The 18,810-nt window shown below is 35.4% G+C and overlaps 2 protein-coding genes across 19 annotated transcripts in view; one reads left to right on the top strand and one right to left on the bottom strand.

Annotated features, from left to right (window-relative positions):
- The window catches only part of BAZ2B (bromodomain adjacent to zinc finger domain 2B), a 399,019-nt gene that overhangs the window by 67,414 nt on the left and 312,795 nt on the right, over nt 1-18,810 (top strand). For all 18 annotated transcript variants that reach the window (XM_047772695.1, XM_047772694.1, XM_047772692.1 and 15 more), the window contains exon 4: nt 3,097-3,454. The gene's annotated coding sequence lies outside the window, so the exon portion shown is untranslated. The remainder of the gene's footprint in view (nt 1-3,096; nt 3,455-18,810) is intronic.
- LOC125121959 (uncharacterized) lies at nt 1,670-4,705 on the bottom strand. Its single transcript, XM_047770245.1, has 2 exons — nt 4,655-4,705; nt 1,670-4,369 (listed from the first exon to the last, which is right to left on the bottom strand). Exons 1-2 carry the CDS (start codon nt 4,703-4,705, stop codon nt 3,626-3,628), a joined length of 795 nt encoding a protein of 264 aa, XP_047626201.1. The 3' UTR covers nt 1,670-3,625.

Here is an 18,810-nt window from a genome sequence, read left to right as displayed (position 1 = left end):
TATAGATTAAATTGGATAAGTAATATATTTGAATTACCAAATAACCCCCAATTATTTTGAAGATTATTTTAATATAAAAATTGAAGATTTTATTTTTTATTGAAATACAAAAATTCCTTTTATGAATTTTAGATATCAACCTATGTGAGTTTTTCATTTGTTAACTATTTTGTTAATTATTGATTATCATTTAACTGTACTTTGCCTTTGAGAATGTTGCAAAAATATTTCCAAACTATATAAAAAGCCCTTGATGATAATAAAAATATAGTTATAAAATATTTTAAAGACACCAAAATCAAGTTTTTCATTATCACTACTTTTATCCTTTATTCCAACCTTTAATGACACTAAGTCTTACTTTGTTATATTACTTCATCATTCAAGGAAAAGACAACTTTGTGTTATATGCGGCTACAACTTGAAATTTTATATATATATGTGATATACATGTATATATATATATACATACACACATAAACGTACACACTTTAAAATTTTTTTGAACTATGGTCATAAAACCACTGAGGGGAATGATAGAAATTTTTAATATGAATTTTTATATTTATATAAGCTAATTGCTTTTATTATCTATGTATCATTTTTTTTCCTTGGATTAGGCATATATCTAAAATTTAAATTACAAAATGAGTTTTATTATGTTAAATAGTTTTCCCGCAGGCTTTTTTCCTCTAAAAACTAGGCAATGTAAATTACATATTCCTATGAAACTTACTGTTTGGAAAACCAATGTGCTATCTTGAAACCCAGTATTATTCAAAATATTATTGGAAACAAAAGTTGAACCATGCTTTGCAGTATATTGTTTAAAGTATTTAAGTAAAAGATATATCTTTGGTCATCCAAGTTATTGAAGTGTGCCACCTAACTTTATTTCAAGAGAAATGTTTTAAGAGAATTCTTTATGAAAATTGAAACAACTTGAATCTAGTGCTTTCTTTTTATCATTTCAAAACTGATTATTTTTAACAGTAATGTTAGTGATTGGGCAAAATATCAGAAATGGAATGTTGAAATATTAATATTAAAATTATTTATATACAGAAATGTCTGTGAATTCTTCCAAATATTTTAAAATACTGTTTTGAATAATGACTACTATTATATAAAAGTGAATGAACTTTTTTGCAAGTTTCTTTGCCAAAGTAATATCTAAATGCTAGCTTTCCACACTTATAGCATAATCTATATTTTTTTTCTGGAGAATTATTTGTAAGTTTTGTTATTGTGGAACTGTTGACCCAGTCATACATGTACAGAGCTTGGCCTCTGAGTTAATTAAATATGAGTTAATAATATATTATAAGGAAATTATTGTCCTTATTACAGTTATTAGGTAGTTACTCAAATTATAGCTTCAAAGGAATGTAGAGCATGGAAAACTCAGGATTAAATTATGCATTTGAACCTTAGGCCAGCTTTTACTGTAGAGACAGTTTTCTGCTAAGAGAGAAATTGTATGTCATTGAAATTAAATGCTTTTCTGGGGATGGAAGGTTCCAGTTTTTAATGAAATTACTGAGTGTGGTGTAGTGAAATGATTAAAATCTGTATTCCGGGAATGTGGCAGGGAAAAAAAATCAATAAGTGCTAGCACAGCTTTGCTGCTCTATGTGAATCCTGAGAATGAAATAAACTACTACAAAAATAATAATTAAAAACATATCAGCACATTAATTTATTTAGCATCAATCTCCTGAGACATCATCTTCACTAATTTTTAGCATACATTTTACTATGTAATGAGCAGCCTTCTTTTCAGATATCCCTATTAGACAGGCAGTATTTCTGCCCTTCCCCCAGTGCTCCTGCTTTGCAATCATTGTACTTGCACTTATTATGTTACAAATGACCGAGGTAAGGCTGACATTCTCAGTGCATGCAAAAAGACCTAGTCTGCCAAGCTTTTTTTTTTCCTAATGAAGCAGCTTTGTTAAATCTCCCCATGTGTTAATACTAATGAAGATCCTCCAGCACAATTAAAATCACAGCCAGTGGCTGAAGAGGAAACATAAAACAATAGCATCTTTTAAGATACATTTATCCGCATATGCATGTGCAAAATATACATATATGGTCAAATTATTCTATAGCTTGCCTTTCACTTGCTCTTCCTCCTAAAAATTTTATTATGCAATTTTTAATAATATGAACTTTCAAGACTTTAACGTGCTTCAGGGGAAAAACACTACCTCAATGAAAAACATTTTTATTTGTCGTCTTGGTTAATAAAGTGTTGCGAAGGTTAAGGCCTTTAAAAAAAAATCATCTTTTAGGAAGCTATGGTGTAGTGTGCTGTAGCAGGGAATGGGGTGTACTTCACCTTTACTTTAACTTTATTGGTTTCAGGATGTTGAAATTGGTGGGGGAAAATGAAAGTTGAAAAAAATTCTGGGAGTAGACAAATAACATACCTCGTGTGTATTTTAAAGATGGAGCAATGGGCTGCCCAGTCTTGATTTTTTTTTTTCAAGTGTTCTAATTCCTACATTTAGTTATCCCTCCCCTTCTTTGCCTTCTCAGAAGTTGAGGGGGAAAATACTGAGGTTACCTTTTACAGTCTTAACTTAAAACTTTAAAACTATTTACTATTTTAACGTTTTATTTAAATTTTTACTCAATGCATAAACATTACAGCAGTCGGTTTAACTTGCCTGTGTTAGGGCAGTAGTGTTTTATCCCGGGACCTTTTTGCGCCTGCTTTTTGAGTTCTAAACATCCACGAATTCTTGGCATATTAAATTAGCTTTTAGAGTTCAACCGAATTCTGAGTTTTACGAACAAAATGTTTAGATGGAAATGATTAATCTGGGCTCCCTCTTTTCGGTGTACTTTTTTAAAAAATTACACTTTCAATCCTATTTTCTGTCTTCTCTACTTTTAGAAGTAGAACAAAAACATTTGAGTTCCTTAACTTTTTCGGGACGAGGAACGGTGCAAACTCAAAGCTACAGTATTCTTGGGAGGAAGAAGCAACCCCCTCCCTCCCTTGGCTACTTTAGGAGCTGATAGGTCATTTATTATTGGAACTGAAATGGTATAAACAATTCTCTCTCTTTTTTCCCTTGTTAACAGCAACTTTCATTGTTAGAGAGAGGAGAGAGAGAGAAGCCTTGTTGGTTGACGTCACTTGGTTCATGAAGCCTTCGCCTAGAAGTGAAGCTGCTGAACAAACCTTGAGAAGAATCATCTCCTGCTTCAATCTGCTGCTGGATAGGAACTAATCAGAAGAGAGAGGCGGAAGACGGAGAAGGAGGGAGTCCAGGGCTTTCCCGATCACAATTCTCACCTCCACTCCAACTCTCTTTATACTTTTCTTGCAAAAATAGTAATAGAAATAAGGAGGTGGTAGGGTTTCCAAAAACAAAAATCGTAACCTTCAACCATCTGGAGAAGGATCCCATCCACCGCAACTCTCAGTTCGAAAGTAAAGGTGAGTTTAAAATCCTTGGGTGTGAGGGGTGCGGGAGAAGATGAAGATTCCAAATGTAAAGCCGGTTGAAACAGAAAAGGAGAAACTACGTTCCGGCGAGCGGGGAAGACTCGGGAGTTGCTTATCTCGAGGCGCTCGCTCTGCCCGCCCTGCTCGCCCTGCCGCGGCTGTTTACCCTCGCCGGTCGGTGTGTCTCTTTGTTGTGCTGGCTGGAAGGCTGGGATGGTGCTCGGGGTCCCGAGTGCAGTTTGGGGGAGGAGGACGCGGAGAAGCGCGGTCCTGGGTGGGAGGTGGGGGGTGCGGTCTCAGGAGAATGTAAACTTTATTCGTAGCTGCCAGTGCGGGACTTCGGTCTAGCAGGGCCGCGGGCCGTGCATCCCCCGGCGCGGGCATACGCTGCCGCCGCGAGTCCGCCTCCTTTGTGCCGGCCGCCCTGCTCCGCCGCCCCGGCTTCGCGTCTCCTTCTTCCTCCCTTCGGCTTCCAGCGCTCAGGTTGCCACCAACAGTTTTGCTTCTTAAACAACCTCTGGCACTCTTGCGATCGTAGTTTCTATCCGGGAATATCCGCTGCTCCCCCCATCCCCGCCGGGGTAGTTTCAAGATACCCCCCCACTCCAGTCCGCCTACTGCTGCCCTTTTTTGCCTCCGCCCCCTCTTCCTTCTAGGACTGATTAGCTGCGCCTGCCACCCCCACCCCCCAATTCGGGCCTCTTTTGCTCGCTCTCCCTGAGTAGCTGGGAGCTCCAGAGTTACTGAAGTGAGCTGGGGGTGGAGTGGGAGTGGGGGGGCAGGTGAAACTGGGAAAAGATCTAGATACCTGGGTAGGTCTGTTTCAGTAACGCAGAGCGTTAGAGGAGCATAGCTTTTCCTACAGTCATGTCTGTCTCCTAGCAGTTCTTCCCTGGGAGCTGCCTCCTGCTCTCAACTCTTCCTCGCTCTTTTAATCTCCTTGTCTTTCTCTCGCCCCACCTTCCTTTTCGCGGCTCTTCTCCCCTTAAAGTAGTTCCACGAACCCCAGAATTGGAACATGGGAAAAGCAGGAAGTGTTCGGAGAGTCAGAACTAGCCCTGCTGTTTGGGAGATTTTTCTCTTCTTTTCTTTCCCTCTGTATTTATCTTTTGTGTGTTGCTTCCTTATAAAGAGAGAAGCAGCTGCAGTCCTTGGCCGAGTTGTTGAAATTTATCCCTTTGTGTATATTACAATATCCTCCATTTTTTTCCCCTGCCCTCTAAACAACAAGCGTTTCGCCATCTTGGGCAATTTTTATTCCCAAGTCTCTCTCTCTTTTTTATTTAAGAAATGGAAAGAAACACTACAAAGTCAAAAAGTGTCTGGTTAAGACTCAAAGTTTAGGGAATGTTCGGGGGGCCCAGTGACGTCATGTAAACTTGAGAAATTTTCCCAGGAGTAAATTTTTCGCTTAATTTTTTTCATGTTTTTAAGGGACCATTTAAAGGACTATGTAACTTACAGGTTAACGATAAGCTATGCTGCTTATTTTTGTGTTGTGCTCTCAAAATGAACCTTTAGTGTCTGCACATTTATGTTTTGGTAACAGGTGGAAAATTATGTGCAAAAAAATGGGGGAAACTTTTATAGTATCCTTTGGTTTTCACCTAGCTTTTGTCGACATTTTTTTTTATAATTTAAAGGATTTAAATGTTATTTTTAATCAGCATACTTTATTTCTTATTTACTCCACTCTCTGTTGTGGATTTTCCTTTAATCAGCTTTGTTAATATTTATGTATACTTTTTTAAAGTGACCTAGATCTCCTTTTGTAATTAAATACTCTGTTTTGTACATATTTCCTTACATTTTGAAAAGATAACTATTGAAAATACTTGGAGATAGTAGATACTTTACAAATTCAGTAGCAGATAATTAAGTAAAATGATCAGCGAAAATGTAATCAGTATTTAAAAGGCAGAATTGATTTAAAAAATAAAATCTCAAGCTATACTCTCTTTGTCAGCCATAATGAAAAGGTAAACAATATAAACTAGTGTTGTTTTAACTTGCTTGTCTAAAATAGTTTTTCACCTCACTAAAGTTCGGTTGGTCACATGACCAAACTTAATGATACACTGACTGGTATATAAATAGCAGGCACTGTAAATTGAATGGGAAAGTGTAATTCTGTCTCTTGCAGTCATTTTCAGTCAGCATATTTACTTCTCTTCTAACAAGGACATGAAACTGTCTGTATTTAATTTGCATTCTCTTTGTCTTCTGGGTTGGGGAAAAACACTGACTACAATTAACTCGAAAAAAGCTAATAGAAACAATTCTGAGTACATTGAAAAGGTTTGTCTAACACATAAAAACTTATGTTGTATGGGGTGTGTTTTTATCTCTGTTGCAGCCTTCTCTGGTGTTATCTGCTATGCTATTTATTTAGGAATGTGCTTTATGTAAAACACTATGACTGAAAGCTTGACTGAATTGAATGTCTGCCATTTATGTGAATTGTAGGTAGGTGAAAAATGTTTAAATAGTTAAAAGCACATAGAACAGATGGTTCTAAATTATACATGCAACAAAGGACTAGAAGATTTGGCAGATTATAAATGGCAAGCAACAGAGGATAAGCAGTTTAAGAAAATGGTAGTTAAGTACATTTGATGTCTCACACCTATTGTAAACACTACATATTGTCACCGTGCTGCATAATCAATAATTTAGGAACATTGAGGCAGTTGTAAGTTTCAGATAGAAAAAAGTAAGATTTTACAAATGTTTGAAATGAATGGTTGAATGTAAAATTATTTTAAGCCTGTGAGGACAAGAGGTTTTTTTTGGGAAATCAAATTGTATGCTTTAAAAGCAGGAAGTTATTTCTGAGAACTTAATATTATTGTTTTCATATAGAGGTTTGGAGAGAAGTAGGAGTAGATACATATTTTGAAATAGAGTGGTATATTTACTGTTACTATGTGTTAAAAACTGGGGCTGAACTGTAGCAGCATTTACTCTTTCAAACACTACTGAAAAATATTTTTAGGCTATTTAGTCTTGAAAATGCAAAACACTGTTGGCATAAGTTACTAAATATGTATTGAGTGAAGGAAGACTATATTTTAGTATTAATTTTTGAGTTTTGTATGTAACACCATGGTAAGGTTTTATTTGGTAACTATAGTTTACTCTTAGTTTTAAAAATGGAAAGATTTGTATGTAGGTTTTGCCTAAAAGAATCTGACTAATCATATTTAGCATTTTCAAAAGATTTCAAATAAAGTATTCAGCTTGGCAGAAATTTGTTTTTATTTTTATAAGCCATTTATTTAAAATGCATATGAAATTGTAATGGAAACCTTGGAATTTTAATTCTGTTGCCCTTTCTCCCATTTCTTTGTTTGCATGTTTATTATAGAACTGCAGTGTAAAGGAGCAGATGTTTTGCCAAACATCCTGATGTGTTGCTTTTTCTTATGGGAGTGCATAACTGTTCCTTCTGATGCATCAACTTGACAGCTGGTTGATTTCATGGAGCTGCTAAGAAGCCATTAGTGGTGTCATTGAATTGAAACAGAACAGTCACTCCCAGCTTGAACTGCAATTGTTAATGTCTTTGTTGCTACTTTTGTGTTACTATACAAGATGTAGGATATCACAGTTACATGAAAGTTTAGTTTTCTGTCTTATCTTCTTGAATTAGTGAAAGGAAGCATTAGAACTTGATTACTTTTAGATTTAAAGAAAGATTTCAAGATTTCTCATAGGATTTTTAAGTTGTAGTTTCTAAATTTTTGACCTAGTCCTAGGTGGAACTGCCAAAAGAAGGTGTTCTTTAGCACAAAGTAATGTGGGGATTTTGACCCCTAGATGAAATTCTATCATTGAGATTTAATGATTTTTTAAAAATAAATTTGATATCCTGAGGGAGTAATTAAATACCTAGTTAGGTATTTTAAGAAGTTTTTGGTTATATAAAATTAAATCTTATCATAAGGTTTCAAAAATATGCCTTATTTAGTAAACGTTGACTTGTTTGACTAAACATTTCTTTAAACTTTTGCTGCAGAAGATATTTAGAAGAGAAAAGAATTATTTAGGAAAAGGGCAATTTGGGGTTTAATTTTCTCTATAAGGAGGTAAAAATATTATATAATTGACTAGTAGTCATTTAATTATTTTAAAATTTGAAATTATGTTTTTATTGTACTAATAACCATTATTAATAGTTTCAGCTATTAAACTGTTATACTATAGTGGTGTCAGATCATCCCATTGGCCTCTGTTTTATACTTTTTCTAATTACTTGCCCTTTGTTTTGTTTGTTTTGGTGGAAGAGGAGACAGGAAAGATGGAGAATAGGGAGTGATCATCTCAACAGAAAAAAACATATTTAAAAAAAATTTATGTAACAAATTTAGGATGATGAGTTGAAGGATAAAATGTAACTTATAACTGTTGAGATATTTTCTAGTTCTAATATTTATCAATTTTTAATTTTTAAATCTAAGTACACCAACAGTTTTTCAAAGAGCATAACATAACATATTCAAAATATTGAATATTGCCTTTAAAAGGAATTCTTAAAAAGTGAAATTGATGATTAGAATAGATAATTTGCTGAGTTAAACCCAATGAAAAGGACTTCTTATACAATATAAACAAATTTAAACATAATGCACCACTGAGTGATTCCAGAATTATAATATCCTGAAATCATAAGTTTATAAAGATGCTTTTCTTTTAAATAAATGTAAATTACTGAGACTAAAGCTAAAATTTATATTCAGGTAATAATGCTTTTATATTACCTTTTAATGTATTCACCATACAGTTTCTTAAAATTATTTTATTATCTTAGCCTATGTTTCAATTTTTGAGAAATATATTTATTCAGAAAATATTTATGTCATGGCAGATATAAATTAAGTGGCAAATTGAGTTGTATATTAAATGTAAACTTTTTTTAAATGAATCTCAATGCTTAGCTCATTTTTAGAGATGACATACTCCTAATTGTAGTGCAAATAGGCATCCCTTAATTTAAGTAGGATTTTTCCCCCACTGGGTTTCTTAAAGGAAAGCAGTTCTAAACAGAACAATCATAAAAAGTTTAAATTTTCATTCATAAATTTTTCTGTTGACCCTATTAACTTTGAAATCATGGGCAATAAATATAATTAATTTACGGTTACGTATGGTACTTAGACTAAAATGAATTTATATGACTTAAATCTGTTTTGAATGCTATGTGATTTGTGGCAAGTCATAATACAGTTTGAGATGTAAAATATTTAAGAGAACTGATATTTGTAAGTTGAATATTGAGCTTTTTTAATGCATAACTTTTTTAAAAATATGAGGTAAAAATATACTTTTTATGCCACATATTTAAAAATTTGCTGTGTAAGATAGGATGTTTTTAGTTTGTTTTTAAAAATAAAATTACTGCTTTAAAAATAGTTGTTTTTATGATTTATGAAATTTGGCTTGCACCTTGGTTTTTAAATGTCTTTCAAATAAGAATTGTTAGAGATAATAATGATGGTAATATGTAGATCAGAACCTTTACTAACTTTGTGTGCACATGTGTACACAGGCAAAAGGAGCATTTTGTTTGCAGATAATGATTGTATTGGTACTTCAGCTATGTGTAGAAATAATTGTGTGTTTTTCCTGTTTTCTGCTTTTAATACTTTTCTACAAGCATGCACTCATTAATCAAAGACGGTGCACTCCTGCTGAGGGCAGAGAGGTTCATCAAATTGGCAGTCAGTTTGGTGTAAAGAACGGTGTACTGAAGCTCTTAACTCGCTGGGACATAAATAAATCTAAGGTCTTTGTATGCAAACCCTAGAGGTTAATACTGTATAATTCAATGTCCTGTCTTTGTTTTTATGATTGATGTTTTAAAATGTTTCAAGCTTGATGCAAGTCTTCTAGTAGGTCAGGTCTGACAATCTGATTGGCTGAAGTAAGAAAGCATTAGGCTGTCAGAAGGACTTTGACTATGCTGCAGAGATTTTGGTTTTTTTTCCTTCAAGATCATTGTCATATTGCCTGAGCTGTTATAGGAATGTACTAGTGATTGACATCGCCCGCTGTGATAATGGACCCAGTGCATAAAATGCCAATAGTTTGGTCCTATTTGTTCGGAAGCTTACTGCTATTTGTATCCTTAACAGTGCTAACATGTAGAACAAGCAAAACTACTGGGATTTCTCTGTAGAAAGAGTGCTGGGATTTGGCTTTAACATGAATTGGTTGCATATTCATAATTTAAGAACAGCTGGTTACAGCAAGCACATAGTCATTTGCAAGCTATTATAAACCATTCCACTCACACATGGAGCCTTTGGTTGTTTTTTTTTTTTTTTATTGATCTACCTGCATTTAAAATCTGGTCACTGCTGCTACTGAAGCTCTTCATTTTAGCTGTGTTTGCAACATAGAACAGCTTCAATTTTAAATATTTAATTTAAACTAAATGCTGAATAAAATGAAGAAGCTTTGAAGGAAGCAAGTGTAAAAGGTGAATATGTATTACCCATTGTATGTCTCATCTTGGCCAAAAACAAATATAGATTATACAACCATCGTAATTTTTGGAAAATGTTTTATGATTTTGTCTATAGGTAAATAACTGAATTATCTTTGATTTGAAAATATTGTTAATTATATTTTACTAGTTAGATGTAGTTTTAAGAAGCACAAACCGTAGATTAATAGATTAGTTAGCCTATAAAACAATTTCATCTAATATGTAGAAGACTGACAGAACTTTTAGTTTGGAGTGGTGTAAGGCAAGAGAGAAAGGAAGGAAAATCAAGACATTATAATGGGGTTAGGATAATGCTGATCCTAAACTATCAGTTTTTTAGAAGGAATCAAAGATGGAGTCTCTTCTGCTTTTTGGGTCACTTCTGGAATATTAAGTATAGCTGTGTATTGAAGTAACATGTGGAAGGTGGTCCAGCTATAATAGTTTCTCTGTGTTGTGCTGCTTAGTAGTGAATGAAAAGAGAGGAGAAAGCCACTGTATGCCAAACTTTCAATTGAGAGTAGGGGGAGAAAATGTTGAATGTGATTTCACATATCCTGGTAGGAATCAGAGAGAACTCTGCCTTGATTTGTGTATGTTAAAATAATTTCTCTGAGTGATTTACAGTGACGATGATTCTGTTGAGCTTTCACACAACAAAGTGTTAGATTCGCATGTGCTGCATGCATGTGTTTGTCCCCACACTAGATGATGAAGTGGCTTTCAGCACTTCAAGGTTGAGTACCAATCCTAAGAGTGCATTTTACTCTTTCTTGGCTTCACAAATGGCTGGATATGTTGGTAATATAACAGAATATATGGCCAAATTTAATCTAGCTGATAGTAGACTGTACTTTTTTCTAAATAATAAATTCAAAGGTTATTAAAGGACGATGTGTTGCATTTTAGTTTTGAGTCCCATAGGATAATAACTTTACATATACCATTAATTTGCCATTATTTCAGGTTACATTAGTCATTTTGTAAATTGTTCTATGCCCTTTTGCTCTCTCTTTTTTTGGACTGTTGTCCTTTCAGTTATCTCCCTGATTTTCAGCATCTTAGCCCAGAATAAGCTAAGGAAATAAAAGCAGGTAAATTTAAAATAAGCCCTGTTTTCCTTTCTCCCTGACTTCTTGGTAGATCAGATGGAGAGAAGTCCTTAGATTTTTCACCAAAATAAAGGTTTGGAATTTTATTTGTCTACCTTTCCTGGTTCTCGTTGTAACAGATAATTATACTTAGATAAAAAGAAAGGTGAAGTAATGGGTTCAATTTTTAAAATATTAGCAAAAAAATCCAGAAAATTTAGCTATTACTCGAAAAATGAATTGACTCAAAAACAACTGCCACAGGAGAATCACAGGTATTTGATATATTTTTATTGGTCCCCTAATAATAGGGGAAAAGGAGGGCAGCACCTTCATTCATCAGGTTTGTATTGAATGCTGTCTTCAAGCATACTCATGGAGAGCTATGGAGTAAAGTTTGTGAACGCTCAGGAGAGAGATGACTTTTGCTTAGAATCATAGAAACGGCTCTTTGGTTTGGGTAGCTTTGAATTAGACCAAGAATGAATAAACTGAATGTTCAGAGATCAGAAGAAATAATCTGAGTATTATTACTAGGACAGCATGAGCCCCCTCTAGAACAAATTAATTCAAACTAGGGCTCGTTGTATCTGGAGATGAGCAGTCTTTTGGGGGTTACGCCAGATGGAAAAGAAATCATTATGGGGTGCTGCTTTTCCTCCATTGCTTTCAGAATTGGCTGCTTGGCTTTCTCTGGAGAAGGTGGGTTAATCAGTTTCAAATCATCCATTTCAGTGATAGGATTGCAGTTTGTGGAAGCCAGGTTAAAACTGACAGAACTGCCCTTTCTGGTCAGAGTTATTCAAATATTGTTTAATGTGAGATCAACCAGAAAAACTCTCTTCTGCCTCATTCTTTTCCAGTGCTTTTATAAATATTGTTTCTTGAAACCTAATGTATCATCATACCTACCAAGAACATCAAGCAAAGAGGATGTGACCTCTCTTTTCCTTTTCTAGATGTGGTGGTGAGGAACTAGCTTTCCAAGGAGGTTTGATGCCTCTGGCTCAAAAAACACTTTTACTTGTTTTAGTTCCTTTGGATGAATGAAGAAGACAGACTGGCTGGACTATCAATAATAGGAATATCCATAAGGACAAAAAGCCAACAAAATGTTTAACCCCTTCCTTTAAATTACATCAGTACTGACTTTCCCTTATAATAGAAATCCTACAAAGAATAAAGAGTTTGAAAAGGAAAGATTAAAACAAAGACAGATGTACAAGAAAGTCTGTTTTCAGTGGCTAGACTTTTCCTAACTTCATTGTTGCTGCACTAAGATAAATTTAAATTTATTTCGTTTTCCTTTTTGCATTATTGTGATAAACATTTACTTGAAGGGACCTTTTAGAAGAAAACGTTAAAACATATGTAATCATTTCTTATTTTGATGATGATGAGTTTTGAGGTAAATGAAATGTGGAAATGAGTAGACATAGAAGGCTATCTAGTATCTGAGTTTAGAGAGAAACCATACTTATTATTTTCTGGTTTCCATCATGACATGGTTGTTGAAACATTACTTTTGGACTTCCTGGGAGAAGGGTTATTGTTAACATAAACCATTATGGTGATGTAAGAAGCAGCTAAGCTGATCTTGAGCACCTGAAAAAAACCAGGGAGCAGCCCATAAGTCACAGGATAATGTATTTCTACTTTTATGGGTTGTTAGTGTAGTGTACTGAAAGAAATAGGGTCTACAAAGCAACAGTAACAGAGATTGTGGGTCAAATCTATTTTAAAAGAAGGGTACTTCAAAGCCAAAGGAATTGGGGGTAGACAGTAACAACAACAAAAAGAGACAGTTTTAAAGAAGGCTTTTATTTTTTTTTAGGGCTGTACTCACAGCATATGGAGGTTCCCAGGCTAGGGGTCTAGTCAGAGCTACAGCTGCGGGTCTACACCACAGCCACAGCAACGCTGGATATGAGTGAGGCCAGGGATAGAACCTGCAACCTCATGGTTCCTAGTCGGATTCGTTCAGCTGCTGCACCACAACAGGAACTGCAAGAAGTCTTTTAAATGGGGTTAAGAGGAGTGGAGAATTGTTATGTAATGGAGTCCTCTTCACTGTGGTCAAAGTGTCTTGGCATTGAATTCCTGCCTTGTTATTAATAATTTCAGCAGTTTGTTGAGAAAATAACTCTTATCTAGAATCATACCTTGGGGATTTGAAGTAGGAAGTTGAAGGGTTAGGGAAGGGCTTTGTAAACAGTCAGGTGGTTGGTTCAGGAAGAGAACATGTAATAACTTTGGCCAGTTAGGTAAAAGCTCTTTCCTTTTCCCTCTCCAGAATGAGATGTACTTGCCAGAACTCATAAACGAGAAGAATTGGTAAATTCTTTTGTGCTAAGTGTGAAATGGAAAGGTAGGAGCAGGCCGTGCTGGGGGAGGAGAGTAGGCACCAAATAGAATGTAACCAGAATTTCCCTGGTTTTGTTTTTTTGTTCTTTTAATGAAATGCTCTATGACATAGTCCCTTGGTTTTGACTTTTTTCTTTGTAATGTGAAACACCTTTTGTGAAACAGGTCATTTCTTGCATTTTATCGCAAATATTTCATTCTTGGTAGGTAGCATTTGATATGTTTCAGCTGAAGTCCAGAGGCATAACTAAATTAACTACATGTGCCAGGGTAAAAATTAATGTCTATTTCTGTATTTGTAATCTCAGCACTTAATGAGTGAGTGAAAAATAATCCTGTACCCACCCATGGAAACAATCACTTATTAGTTTCTCATGTTTAGTACTATTGCGATGTGCTAATAGTTATGTATTAGGCAGCAGTGATTAGTTAAATATATTGGTCGTTAAATTGAGAACAAGTATCAGGTCAGCATCTATTTTTAAATAACTAGAAACAATTCAAGGTGCCTAGGAATAAAATGTATGGCCCATAATGTGCTTAAGGAGTTCATAATTTACTTAGAAAGGGTGTACATGAAATCTTTTCTTTTGTGATTTTTATATTATAAATTTAATTTTTTTATGTCAGGAAAAAAATTAAGGGTAGGAAAGGAAAAATTATTTTAATAGCCATCATTTACTCAGTGACCTTATGCTCCAACTGGGATACATGTGTCAGATGCCCTCTGTTCCTGAGTAGCTCTCACAGTGTGGCATCTTACACTAAATGTGGCTCTTATGTCTTAATATAGATGTTTTTTGTATATCATAGCTTTTTTTTTTTTCTGCTTTTTTTAGGGCCACATCTGCAGCATATGGAAGTTCACAGGCTAGGGGTCAGTTGGAACTGCAGCTGCCCACCTATACTACAGCCACAGCCAAGCCTCATCCTTAACCCACTGAGTGGGGCCAGAGATCGAACCATGTCCTCCTGGATGCTAGTTGGGGTCATTACCACTGAGCCACAACAGGAGCTCCTATCATAGCTTCTAAATACAGGCCAGCTGTGAGTATTTGGAGCTCAGCTACATAAATGACATCTGCTTTAATGTTGGTGGTGAAATTGGCTGTGTTGCACTTATGAGTGGCAAATATAATCCATCCCCAGTGTGGTCCATGTCGATGATATTTTTAAATTATATTTTAATACAACCTGTTGACTAGACCCTACCACACTCTCCCATTCTCCAGTAAGATGAGTTTATACTGTAAGGTCACATGGTTTAGGATACTTCATATGCTTAAGTATTGGTATCTCCAAAATGCTTTTTAAAATTGCTTTAGAATTAAAAGGATTCAAGGAGATAATGAAACTTCAATTGGGCTTTGAAGAAAGTAGTAGATATTTTAGCTTAGAAGAGCAACCTGAGCAAAGGAGAGGATGGAGGGGAATGTAACTAACTGAAATTTGTTTGAAAATAATGACAGATAAGTTAGAGGAATTTGGGTTAGTTAATAGATTTTCAAGTAGAGGTGTGACATGATTAAAAAGTTGTTTTAGAAAAATAAATGTGAAGGAAATCTGTTAAATGTTTAGAAAGAAGAGGTTATTAAAAGACCAGTAATTTATTGCAGAAATTCAACTGTCAGACGGTAATGACTAGACTAATAGTAATGTGAATGGGCAGAAGGATTAATATGAACTACATAATTTAAAGGAATGGGGTTGAGCTAGTTGGGGGAGGTAGGAGATTATGTTACCTTACATTCACATTTATTTCATTTGACCATAACAATAATGTGATGCAATTGAACACTCATTTCCTTCTTTTCAGATGATGAAAGTGAAAACTATAGAGATTGGCTGTGGCTTACCACTGTCAGTTGTTAGATATTCTTTCTAATATATCATAAGGTCTCGAGATGAGTTTAGCTTAACAAATTCTCATCCTTTTTTTAAAAACCCTTCTACTCTCCTGGTATATCACATATGTATAAATGAATAATCACAGCTAGTTTGCTTAATATTTTTCACTTGTATTTATGTTTATAGCTCTGTAATGTATTTATACCACTGCCAGACATTGCTTTCTGAAAACCACTGGGAGATGGGAGGCAGCATGTTCTAAACATATTAGAGACATGCCATATGTTATGGATCCCTAAGTGTAGACTTTGATGACTGTGATTTTTGCATATGATGTTCTCAATTATTATTTTCTCTCTTTTTACTTGGTAGAATCTGCTTATTTTCTAATATCCTCTGAAGAGTTACTTTTGTGAAAATCTGTCTAACCCTCTACCTCCCCACAAGATTATCTGATTCTTTCTTTGTTCCCCAATTGAGTGCTAAATGGTGGAGTGCATGGTTGTATAAATAGGCACGCTGATTCTTTTTTAACCTTTATAAATAATGCTTCAGTGAACGTTTTTATTCATACCACTTTTATTTATTGTTGTTTGACATTATTTCATAGGATAAATTTCCAAAAATGCAATTGCAGTTGGGTCAATGGCTGAGAATGCTTTAAGGCTTTTAAAATATATTTATCGTGAGCTTTGCTTTTGTTCAGTATTGTATGATTTTATATTTCACTATCATTATATGGTACCTGTTTACCATACTTTCAGTGGCAGGTGAGAATTCTATCCCAGAACCACTATTACACACTGCCATATTTTCATTGGGTTGGGTATATTCATTATTTTTAGCCCTTGCCAATTGCATTGCAGAAAATGTCCTTTTTTCTTTTTCTTTCTTTTTTTTTTTTTTTAGGGCTATACCTGTGGCATATGGAAGTTCCTAGGCTAAGGGTCTGTTTGGAACTACAGCTGCTGGCCACAGCCACAGCCACAGTAATGCAGGATCCAAGTTGCTTCTGTGACCTACTGTCACTCCTTAACTCACTAAATGAGGCCAGGGATTGAACCCGCATCCTCATGGATACTATATGGGTTCATTTTCACTGACTACAATAGGAACTCCTATACTTTATTTAATCTGCATTTCTGTGACTAATTAAAGTGACAATTTTTCAGTGTCTTCACCGGTTGTATTTCTCTTTTGTGATTTGTCTTTGACATTTGCTGTTTTTGCACTGAGATCTTATGTTTATTGTAACCATTTATAAATTCTTCTAAGTATTCATGATATATTTTCATTATATTTATTATAATTGTTTGGCTTTTTTTTTGTCGTTTTGCCATTTCTTGGGCCGCTCCCGCGGCACATGGAGGTTCCCAGACTAGGGGTCTAATCGGAGCTGTAGCCTCCAGCCTATGCCAGGGCCACAGAAAGGTGGGATCTGAGCCACGTCTGCAACCTACACCACAGCTCATGGCAACACCAGATTCTTAACCCACTGAGCAAGGCCAGGGATTGAACGCACAACCTCATGGTTCCTAGTCGGATACGTTAACCACTGAGCCACGACTGGAACTCCTTGTTTGGCTTTTTAATATTGTTTTTATTTATAGAAATGTAAAATTAAATTGTTGATCTTTGGATTTTTTGAAACATTTTCTTCCATTTTTAAGCTTAAAAAATGTTCTCCTTGACTGAGGTTTTATAGTTACTTCTCATATTTTTAATCTTATTTAATTATTTTTAAAAATAAATTTAGGAGGACTAATACCTTGGTTGACTTATATCTCAACCGAGGTGTAAATCTTTAGATTGAAGAGAGGCAGGGTTTTTTTGTGTGTGTGTTTTGGATTTTTTTAGTTGTATTCATATATTTATTCAACAAGTTTCATTAAGTACCTAGCATGTTCCGCATGTAGAAAGAGTAATAAATCCTGGTTTTGACCTCAAAGTCTCACAATGTAGTGGAAGATTACCAAGATTACAATATATTAAACAAGAGTTCCATCGTGGCTCAGCAGAAGCAAATCTGACTAGCATATATGGGAACGCAGGTTGGATCCCTGGCCTCTCGCTCAGTGGATTAAGGATCCAGCTTTTCTGTGAGCTGGGGTGTAGGTCGCAGATGCGGCTGGGATCCCACGTTACTGTGGCTGTGGTGTAGGCTGGCAGCTGTAGCTCAGATTCGACCCCTAGCCTGGGAACCTCCATATGCTGCTAGTGCAACCCTAAAAAGACGAAAAAACATATATATATACACATAAAAAATACGTATGTATATATATAAAATATATATAGGGTTTTAAAAAACTGAAGTATAGCTGATTTGGAAAATTGTGTTAGTTATAGGTATACAGCAAAGTAGTTCAGTTACATATATTTAGTTTTTCAGATTATTTTCTTTTTTTTTTTCTTTTAGGGCTGCACCAACAGCATATGGAAGTTCCCAGGCTAAGATTGAATCGGAGCTATAGATGCTGGCCTACACCACAGCCACAGCAATGCAGGATATGAGCAGCATCTGCAGCCTACACCACAGATCACGGTAATGCTAGATCCTTAACCTACTGAGCAAGGCCAGGGATCAAACCTGCATTCTCATGGATGCTGGTCAGATTTGTTTCTGTTGTACCACAATGGGAACTCTGAGATTATTTTCCATTAATGGTTATCATAAGATACTGAATTAGTTCTCTGTGCTATACAGTAAATCCTTGATGCTTATCTATTTTATGTATAGTAGTTTATATCTGTTACTCCCATATTCCTAATTTATCCCTTCCCCTCTCCCTTTCCCCTTTAGTAACCATAAGTTTGTTTTCTATGTCTGTGTTTCTGTTTTGTGTATAGATTCATTTGTATTATTTTAAAAAGTCCACATATAAGTGATATCATATAATATTTGTCTTTGTCTTACCTCTCTTAGAATGATAATCTCTAGATCCACCCATGTTGTTGCAAATGGCAATATTTCATTCTTGTGGCTGAGTAATATTCTTGAGTGTATATATCTGTGTGTGTGTGTATATATATATATATATGGCCTACACCACAGCCACAGCAATGCAGGATATGAGCAGCATCTGCAGCCTACACCACAGATCACGGTAATGCTAGATCCTTAACCTACTGAGCAAGGCCAGGGGTATATATATATATATATATATATATATATCATCTTAAGCCAATCATCTGTTGATGGGCACTTGGATTCTTTCCATGTCTTGGCTATTGTAGTTTTTTTGTTTTTTTTTTTTAGGGCCGCACCCTTGGCGTGTGGAGTTTCCCAGGCTGGGATTGAGTCAGAGCTGACGGGGCTGGTTTGCACCATAGCCCACAGCAACATGGGATCCAAGCCATGTCTGCGACCAACATCACAGTTCACAGCAACAGCGATCCTTAACCCACTGAACAGGGCCAGGGATCGACTCTGAGTCCTCATAGATGCTAGTTGTATTCATTACCTCTGAGCCATGACAGGAACTCCTATGTCTTGGCTGTTGTAAATAGTGCTGCTGTAAACATTGCACTGCATGAATCTTCTCTTTTTTTTAGGG

Source organism: Phacochoerus africanus, chromosome 3 (assembly GCF_016906955.1).
Source record: "Phacochoerus africanus isolate WHEZ1 chromosome 3, ROS_Pafr_v1, whole genome shotgun sequence".
NCBI classification, from domain to species: domain Eukaryota; kingdom Metazoa; phylum Chordata; class Mammalia; order Artiodactyla; family Suidae; genus Phacochoerus; species Phacochoerus africanus.
The sequence above is the reverse complement of the archived record's forward strand: the minus strand, read 5'-3'. Positions and strand labels throughout refer to the sequence as shown.

What these genes read in the sequence shown, in the direction of transcription:
- LOC125121959 (XM_047770245.1), bottom strand. Translation starts at nt 4,705, where the DNA reads ATGGCGAAACGCTTGTTGTTTAGAGGGCAGGGGAAAAAAATGGAGGAT. An exon ending in GGAAAAAAATGGAGGATATT is followed by an intron (nt 4,370 to 4,654) that starts GTAATATACACA and finishes AGTTGAGAGCAG; the next exon opens with GAGGCAGCTCCCAGGGAAGA.